General features: G+C 37.2%; 1 protein-coding gene and 1 pseudogene across 5 annotated transcripts in view; one reads left to right on the forward strand and one right to left on the reverse strand.

Annotated features, from left to right (window-relative positions):
- MFSD14B (major facilitator superfamily domain containing 14B) overlaps nucleotides 1–10,149 on the forward strand; it is a 98,538-nt gene that overhangs the window by 53,232 nt on the left and 35,157 nt on the right. For all 5 annotated transcript variants that reach the window (XM_037734275.1, XM_017516633.1, XM_037734274.1 and 2 more), the window contains one exon: nucleotides 2,047–2,109. In XM_037734275.1, the coding sequence (XP_037590203.1) occupies nucleotides 2,047–2,109 (63 nt within the window). The remainder of the gene's footprint in view (nucleotides 1–2,046; nucleotides 2,110–10,149) is intronic.
- LOC119469203 lies at nucleotides 2,943–8,836 on the reverse strand (annotated as a pseudogene).

The raw sequence follows: 10,149 nt of genomic DNA on the forward strand, positions 1-10,149 counted from the left end.
TGCCATTTTATTTTATGTTTAGTGTAATCCTTCTCAAGAATATTTAAAGGGGATATTTTCCTTGAGTGTTATTTATTTATTTATTTTATTATTTTGATATAAGGTCTTGTTCTGTTTACCCAGGCTGGAGTGCAGTGGCTCAATCATAGCTCATTGCATACTTGACCTTCCAGACTCAAGCCAGTCCTCCCACTTCAGCTTCCTCAGTAGCTAGGACTACAGGTGCACGCCACTGTGCCTGGCTAAGCTTGAGTTTTCTTTTTAATATAGAGATGTTAAAAATGAAAGCTTTGATCTTAGCTGAGTTATATAATATACCTTTTATTACTAGGTTTACTTTATTCTGATAACAGTTGTTGCCTTTTGTAGCTATATTATTTACATACTTTGTTTTTATAGTTTATCAAAAGTCTGAGTAGAATATTGCTGTTTTGTTTACAACTGCTTTATTTTATGAAGGTTAGCCTTTTTAAAAAAATTACTGACTTGTTTTACTTTTTTCTCTAGTAGGATTTCACTGTTTCCTTTTTGTGAGGAGGGTGGGTAGGAAACAGTAGAAAGGTCTTTAAAAACATGGATTGAAAATTTTTAGAGGAATTGCCTGCATGGTGGCTTGATTGCTCAGAATGGGCCCATACTGTCATTCATCCATGGATATGGTTTTGCCAAATTAAAGTGATGGTCTCTTATTCCTAAACTGCATCACCTGTACAAAGGGAATGCAAGTTTGGATCATTTTCCATGTAGAATTGTTGAAGGGGTGGTCTGAGGTCAAGAGGGTGAGATTTGAGGTGGGGGCAGGGAAGGACCAGCACTGCTGCTCCTTTGACAGCATGAGGGAACCCTGGCGTTGTTGGTGTGGTGTTCACCAGCACTCACTCCACCCTCTTCCCACTGACAGAAAGTAGGAGGAAGCCTGTGGGCAAAGGGAGTCAGAGAAATGTCCATAGTCTCTTAGCTCTGATCTGACAGAGTACAGAAGGGAGAATGTGGGGCTGAGAGACAATGGATTAATAATTGACATGATAAGATAAGCATTTTTTTAAAATATGCTTTTTTGTTTTGTATTTTGTTATATTTTTGTGATGCGTTTGACAAATCAAGTTACTCGAGTTCTAATCTTTATATTTTTTCAAGACAATTTCTGTATCTGTGACTTTATTATTTTTGGAAGATTTTTCTGAGAACTTTGATATTTCACTTGAAATATTTGGTGTCCTTCATTTGCCTTTCCTTTTCTTCAGTAGAGGCAAGTAGAGTTCAAATGTCAGTAGCTGAGATGACAAACTTTTTCTAAACCTTAAAAATAATGTTGTTAGAGGAAAGATTGGAAATAATTTCTGAGTGGATTATAATTTCCTTTTTTTAAAGGCTTAATTTTTTTAGAGAGTCATTTAAGGTTTACAGCAAAATTGAGAAGAAAGTATAAAGATTTCCCTATCCCTTTCCCCTATGTATGCATAGCCTCTTTTACTATGGACATTCCTTTCTAGAGGGGTACATTTGTTTTATTTGATGAACTTATGTTGACATATTGTTATCACCCAAACTGTATAGTTTAGAGTTCATTCTTGGTATTCTATAGTCTGAGTTTTGATATATGTATAATGCATATATCCATCATCATGGTATCATACAAAGCGTTTTCATTGCCCTAAAAATCCCCTGTGCTCTGTCTATTCATCCCTCCCTCCTTCACAATCCCTGGCTACCACTGATCTTCTTATTGTTTCCATAGTTTTACTTTTTTCAGAATGTCGTATACTTGTAATTATACAATATAATATGTAGCCTTTCCAGATTGGCTTGTTTCACTTAGCTGTGTGCATTTAAGTTTCCTCAATGTTTTTTAATGTCTTGGTAGCTCATTTTTTAGTGATAGTCTGGATGTACCACAATTTATTTATTTATTTATTTTTTATTTCATTGATATTTAATAATTTTTCATTGTAGGGCTCATTTATGTAGCATGCCGTTAAGAGAGGCAGAAAATATTCCCTTTAACTTAAATTTGAATTTGTCTTGATGTTTGTTTGCTTTTTGTAGGTTCTACATGAAACATTTCTTCAACATACATTCCTCATGAATGGTCTCATTCAAGGTGTAAAGGTAAGAAAAACTTTTTAGGTTTGAAATGAACCAAAGCCAAGATCCTTGGTAGTTTAACTCTGAAGTTTTAGTGGGACTTTGGGAAACATACTATTTGTTCTGGAGACTGAAATCTAAATTTTTAGCAGGGTTATTACCAAAGTCACTGTAAAATACAGTACAAATACATAAGGCATAGAATACTGGCAAAAGCAGTGTGAATACTCTATAGGCCTAACTTTATTTTTTTTTTATTGTGTACACAACAGGTTATAAAGGGTTTAATTATTATGTAACTTTTAACTGCTCTGCTTATCAACAGAGTAAAGTGGGCAATTGCTACTGTCTTCTTTTTAGGTATCTGAGGATGAAGGAAGCCAAGCTGACAAACTGGCCATGACTTTGTGATAACTCAACCACTTGATTTAATTAGCCTTAATTCATTATGTCAATTTTAATATGATATATATCAAAACTGCTTTTAACTGTTTTTCTGTTTGTGCTGAGAATACTCACCAGTGGTGCTTGTGGCTGCAGCATTACTCCAAGATAACTTTGCCACAAAACGTATTGCTTTTATTAGTATTTTTGCATTGCTTTAGTATATTGACTTTGGAAACAAAAGACATCATTTTACTGATAGCATTCTTTTTCCTCATTCTTTTAAATAAATTTTTTTTTGAGATGGAGTCTCGGTCTCTTGCCTAGGCTGGAGTGCAGTGATATGATCTTGGCTCACAGCAACTTCCACCTCCTAGGTTCAGGTGATTCTCCTGCCTCAGCCTTCTGAGTAGCTGGGATTTCAGGTGTCCATCACTACGCTCAGCTAATTTTGTATTTTTAGTAAACGGGGTTTCACCATGTTGGCCAGGCTGGTCTCAAACCACTGACCTCAAGTGATCTGCCTGCCGTGGCCTCCCAAAGTGCTATAATTACAGGCATGAGCCACTGCACTCGACCAGCATTCTGTTTTTAACAGTGATATTTCTAGTTACAAAATATAGTAACATTCTGTCACTGAAAATATCAAATCCTAGAAAATGTAGCATTTCTACCTATGATGTTAACCTTGTTCTTGAACTTAATGGCTGAAGATTCATTTGATGAATCCAGTTTTTCTGAAATAGAGATTCTGATAATTCAGGTGATTCTGATGTTACCTCTGTTTAGAAATAACTCAAAGAACACTTTTTATATTTTGTAATCAGTCAGATTTGCTTCAGCCTCAAAGAGTGTATTTTTGTAAAATTAAATGAACATTGGCACTGAGCTGCACTTGTTTTTTCTAAATAGGAAAAGGGTTAAATAGAGGGTTACAATATAACAGTATTTTTTAGTCTCTTACAGTAAAGTGTATGCGTGTAGGATCTGATTTGTGCTTCCCAGTTTAAATACTATCAATCTATGCATAATTATACTTTGTACTGAACAACATACTTAAAATTATGCCTTACTAATGTGTTGAATTTAGCTTTTGTAATTTGTTATATTCACAGCTCCTACACAGCATTAATTGTAATGAATATTGTTTATTCTTTGCCTGTTTTCAAAAAGAATTTGAGGATACTTACATGTAAAACATCATTTTATTTTTATTTTTTATCATTTGGGTACTTTTTTTTTTTACAGCTGTATTTCTTTATACTAAAGGAAAACAAAGTTCAAATGCCCAACAGTAATTATGTTTAACACTTAGTCCACATTAAACAATCAAAAGGCTACTGAGAACACTGGATTTAGATAAAAGTGTTACAGGCATAACTAACTACAATTTAATTTATGTATAAATAAGAAAAAAAGTTCCTGGCTGAAGAGGATAAGGAGATTTACTTCCCAGTCTTCTTTAATTTGGACAACCCCCATCAACTGAGCAGACATCCCAGTAGTAGACCAAAATGACTGCTCTCCCCGCCAGCAGTTTTGACACCATTAGCCCTGCTGGCCCAGAGGAGAGAGTGGCTCCATGGCTCTACCTGGTTTTCCAGTTTCAGGAGCCCAGTCGATGCCTTTGGTCAGCTGAGACTTTTCAAACAGCATTGGCACTTTTAGCTGGTCTGAACTATTTTAAATGCCACCACCCAGCAGACAGGAGGCTCTCATTAGATTCTAAATCTGCTATTTAAATTAAAAAAGAAAGAAAAAAGGAGAAACTCATTAGAATAAGGCCACCTAGGAATGTTAATTAACATCTCCATTCAGCCTTTGGCTGATATATGAGACTACAAATAATAAATCTTGCCTTTCCCCCAGATGCAGCTTCTGGGGCTTGGTCTACAGTGTTCAGAAAGACACATTAGTGCTGTAGCTCCAGTGGCTTCTGCAAATGAGGGCTTGGCAGTTATCAGTGGACCAACACATAGTATTCAGCACCAGACCATGGGCCTTCCTGCTTCCTGAGTTTCACAAGTAGGATGCATGTTAGGGGAGCAGCCCATACCTCTGTTGAAGGAAGGCTGTAGTACTTTCCAGGGCACAGCCTGGACGAATGATGCCAAACTTTCTATGCACAGGTAAGTCAACCATAGTTGAGCCGAGGTAACACTCAGGGCTCTGGCCATCCCCAGTTTGTCTCCCCCATCAATGACCAAGAACAAGTGAGATCAGAGGTCTTACAACTCCTTGACATTCAGAGAACTGTCCTGGGAGCTGAGGTTGGCAATAGTGAGAGCAAGAGGACCGTCATACATGTTGGCCAAGTTTTGCATAAAGGCATAATTAGGAATCTGGATGTCTTATAAGAGGAGTAAAGGGGTTTAGGTCCTTGCTGACCTCCCCTGAACATTCAGGGGTACTCGTCCTGGCAATAGGTCTTTCAGGAGCTCCTGGGGTACTCTCATACAGTCACTGGCTTGGCCTTCCTGCAGCGCTTGAGGCAGTACACAGTACACAGGGCCACTGAGCAGCTTGCTGCACAGGCCACACCATATGGTATATCGGTGTGGGTGGCTATCATGGTGTTGGTGTGCAGCTCAGCCATGGCTGAACACTCTGGGCTTGCTCCCTTGCCTGGTTCCACACTGGCAACCACTGTGGCCCTCATGCCTCTGGACTGACATGCCAGAGACACCCTCCCATTTGGGTGCTTTTTATTATTTAACAAACACTGGGGATACGTAAACAAGAGATACACAACCTAGAAATGATTTACAGACTTTCTAGTTAAACAGAGAACTATGACTAAAGTGTTAATAACATACAGATTATATGCGTGATAAGTACATTTCTAAATAAAATTCCCAATTTACCATTTTTTTATTTGGAATAATCCTAACAAAACCATTAGAATCCTAAAGTAAAAATCCACTTATCACTTAAGTTAAATCAGAAACAATGAATTCAAAATGGAAAGTAGCTGAAAGTCTGAAATGTTTTTTCCCATAAACTTAGAAAGAACCACCTTCTACTTCCATAAATACATTATGCTTTATAACAATGCATTGTTGCCACATACTGTACAATAGACTTTATGAACTGCTAACTGTTTCAGTGTCTCACTCTGAACACGTCTAGATTGTTGAGAAACCTTTTGTTGCTGTTGTTGAAATATATTCTACAAACATAAAAGAAAAAATTTTGAAATGACCATTTGGGTAAAATTTTAAATTTAGCAAAAAACATATTCTACATTAAACTTAAGTAGTTTTAAAAACAATAACAAATGACCAAATTTAGGTAATTTGTGTTTATCACTAACGTGCAACAATATAATAATCCTACCATGGGCTGAATACGAAATTTTAGCAATATTCAAGACCTGTCTTATTTCTTCGTGATTTCAGTATCCACACAGATTATCCTTCCGATAATGTGGTCTTTCAGTTCTTTGATGTATTTCCCAGTGATTTTTGTCCTCCACCCTAAGTTAGCCATTCACTTACAGTAACTGTAACCATTACGTAGTATTAATAATAGCAAACATTCTAAGAGGTAGGTACTCATTATTCACTTTCATAGTTGAGTAAATTGAGACATAAAGGTAAATAATTTGCCCATTGATTTATAGCTGCAATTGCTCAAACCAGAATGTTACCCCAAACAGTATTGTTTCCAGCATCCAAGTTCTAACCATTATACGTACTGTTTCTCTATATATCCTAGTATTCAACCTCTACCTCCTTACCATTCTAGCTTACTCTCTTGTGTACTAAAGCTCAATATGTCAGCACTGAAAACCAATCTTACCTGCCTTTCACTTTCATCCCTACCCCTGTATCCTCACTTTCATCTTTCTGGGCTTAAATTCTGTGGTCAGTCATTATAATTATTGCTTTGCATATAAAGCTCGTCCTGTTGTTACCCTGTCACACTTGGTTGGCCAAACCCCAACCCTTGAAAATTTAATTTTCTAGCTACTCTATCTGGAGGCAATGCCTTTTCTACCATCTGATGGCCTTAACTATGTCACTAGATAAATAGAGACAATCCAAAGAGAAATTTCAGTCTCCCATCACCACATCCACTATCCACCTGCATGTTTCTGTTCTTATTTACTCTACCACCTCTACTGTTTCTAAGGATAAACTGTCCTTTGTCCTTGCTAAAGCCAGTTTCACATATCTCATCCATTCTCAAGGATTCAGCAATAATGCGGTTTTTTTCCCCCAGTATTTTAAATTTTTCCTCTAAATTATTCCTCCTAGCATTCTATTTCTCTAATCTTTTAAACAAAACCTCTTTTCCTTTTCTCCACAGGCTACTACCCCATTTCTTCCTTTCCCATGCTATTTTACATTCATTACAAGTAGAATTCCAAACTCGCTTTTTCACCAGAATTATTCTGATCCATTTTCCTTCTTCAAAGGCTTTCTTTACTTGCTTTGTTCAATTGGCCTACCATGGTTTTCTTTCTACCTGTTAGTCCACTTATTCTCAGTCTTCTTATACTCTAAATCATATCTAGATCACTTATAATACCTAATACTATGTATATAGTTATACTGCATTTTTTTGTTGTTGTTGTTTTTGTATTGTTTTTGTTTTCTTCCAAATATTTTTCATCCATGATTGGATGAATCTGCAGATACGGAGCCTGCACATTCAGAGGGTTGACTGTGTAGTGATTTAAACTAGATGCATGGACAATGAGCAAATGATCCAAACTAGATTAGTGATATTTCTCCAGAGGAATTTTCTGCTAGAGCTATTGAGATTTTCTTAGTCCACTGGGGTTGCTTTACTTGTAGAAAGCCTAGTATTGCAAAAACTGTCTTGCTTACTACATTGAGACGCCTTACTAAGAATTGGTGAGATAACCCAGATAACACTACATGAACAACTCCTTGCCCGTTTCCATCCAGCTATGGCTGAAGCTAAACTACCCACAACTTCCTTCATATAAAGTGTTGATAATAATCCTTCTTTTGTACTTTACCAAATTTCTGCCACTTGGAAATGCAAGAATTCAAACCACTGGGCAAAAAGACCTGTGCCTTTTATGAATATTGTATGTGCCTATAGTTCTGTGGTTTGCAGTTCAGCAGGACTAAAACACATAGTCAGCAATAGTTAATGGAACCTGGCTCTGTTCCATTTGTCATAGTAAAAGGCTAGATTCTCCATTCCTACTTGAGACCTGGCTATAATAGATTAATTATAAACCTAACCACGATACCACCAATTAGTTTTTCTTCTTGTTTCTCAGCTTTCTGCACATCTATGTCCCACTGCTGAAATAAAGTCGAAAACTGCTGAGAATATTCTTGGTTAAGCTTCTGCCTTTGCTCTCGTGTTTTCTAAACATGTCTGATTTTCTGGTTACTGGTTTTGAGAGAAGCTTTGGTATACATTGCTAACATTTTTCTCTTGACAAGAAGAGCCTTAATAATGTCAGCTCCAAATCTTTACAACATATTCTGTACTTTGCTGCTCACCCCCGATATCTTCAACGATTCCTGTAAGAAGGCTTCCCATGTTTCTCAATGACTGGAGTCATTCCTTCAGTAATATCTTCCTCTGAACAACTCAGATCTTTTTTTTATCTTCAGTCTCAAAGTCATAGGTTTTATAACCTGATCCTCCATTGATGTCTTCCCAGATTTCTCAGAGTGCTTTCTTCCAGAGGGCACCATATTTAGATACTTCCCGACTTACTCATCAAGTGTAGCCTCTGGCCTGTACACCTGTGCTAGACAGACTCCTCCCCTGCTCTCACCTGAGATGTCCCCTTAGCTGGTGATGCTTCTGACCAGATAATTTAAATAAAGGGTGGAACAAGCACTTTTTAATACTCATTTAGAGGAAGAGAAATATTATGAGTTTGGTGTGAGGTTGTTTGAACACTTCTTTGTAAGCAGTGTGGATAAAAAAAAACTAAAATTATGAGAGAGAGCATTGATAAAGGTATAGCATTTAAGTTTATTCTTATAGTAAATTCTTGGTGAAGTTCTTCACAGATCTTGTCTTGTGAAAAAGCTGATAAAATGTGTTTTGGTCTGTTTTTGCAAAATAAAACCACCTAAGTCTACACCCCAGAGATGAGCAGCATGTTATGCTTTCACAAGGGATATGACAGAGTTATTCTAGAAAACAAAAAAGAAAAGGTATTTCCGTTTATACAAGGGCTTGAACTTAAGTAAGGACTTAAATTCTTTAATAATTTGTTATTGTTTTCAGGGGTGAGAGTATAAAGATACAACTCTGTGGCCAGGCACAGTGGCTCACGCCTGTAATCCCAGCACTTTGGGAGACCGAGGTGGACAGATCACCTGCGGTCAAGAGTTTGAGACCAGCGATGGCGCATGCCCGTAATCCTAGCTACCCAGGAAGCACAGGCAGGAGAATCACTTGAACCTGGGAGGTGGAGGTTGCAGTGAGGGAAGATTGGGCCGGTACACTTCAGCCTGGGAGATTCTGTCTCAAAAAAAAAAAAAAAAAAAAAAGATAGAACTCCATGTACAGTGTAGCTGGGCATGGTGGTACCTGTAATCCAAGCTACTCAGGAGGCTGGGGCAGGAGAATTGCTTGGACCTGGAAGGTGGAGATGACTGTGAGCTCAGATCACACCACCACACTCCAGCCTGAGTGACAGAGTAAGACTCAGTCTCAAAAAAACAAAAACTCCTTATACAGCAAACCATAGCTGTATTATGATTTAATATGCATCTGAGCACATTAATATGTGGATATGGAATATAGCCTCAGAGTGCTTTAGCTCTAAATCATTTCTCTTAATTTTACTATGTTACAGTAGTCAAACAATTTAACCTCGCTAAACTTTAGTTTCATTGTAAAATGGAAAAGGTAAAAGTACTTTTTAATAGGGTGACTGTAAGGACCAAATGAGATAGTATATGTAAAGGTATTAGCATAGTGCATTCATGTGCTAAATACTTAAATGAATGTTACACAGAAAAATACGTAAATAACAAACTATCTGAATAAATTTTTGTTTGTTTTTGAGACAGCGTCTTGCTCTGTTGCCCAGGCTGGAGTGCAGTGGCACCATCCTGGCTCACTGCAACCTCCACCTCCCAGGTTCAGCAGGTTCAAGTGATTCTTGTGCCTCAGCCTCCCGAGTAGCTGTAATTACAGGCGTGCGCCAGAATGCCCAGCTAATTTTTGAATTTTTAGTAGAGACAGGGTTTCACCATGTTGGCCAGGCTGGTCTTGAACTCCTGACCTCAAGTGACCCACCCACTTCAGACTCCCACAGTGCTGGGAATACAGGGCTGAGCCACTGTGCCTGGCTGGCAGTATTTAAAAATATCTATACTTTTAACAAAGTCATTTTATTTCCTGAAAGTTCTAATCAGATGGAGCTATTCAAAGATTCAGGTAAAAACTGTTAGTTTTATTTGCAATAGTAAATATAAATATTTTGAACAACACCAGATATGTAATGTGTGAAACAAATAGAATATAAATATACGATAGAATTCCAGTTTTATTTTGATTTAAAGCATATACACGCACACTTTAAGTGTGATGATATATGGATGATTTTTAATTTTATTCTTTATATCTTTCATTAATTTTTATAGATTTCTACAGTTAACTTTTCCCTGCAACTTACAGTTAATGACTTCCTACCTCTCTCTCTCTCTCTCTTTTTTTTTTTTTTTT

The sequence above is a fragment of the Cebus imitator genome, unplaced genomic scaffold, assembly GCF_001604975.1.
Source record: "Cebus imitator isolate Cc_AM_T3 unplaced genomic scaffold, Cebus_imitator-1.0 Scaffold598, whole genome shotgun sequence".
NCBI lineage: Eukaryota > Metazoa > Chordata > Mammalia > Primates > Cebidae > Cebus > Cebus imitator.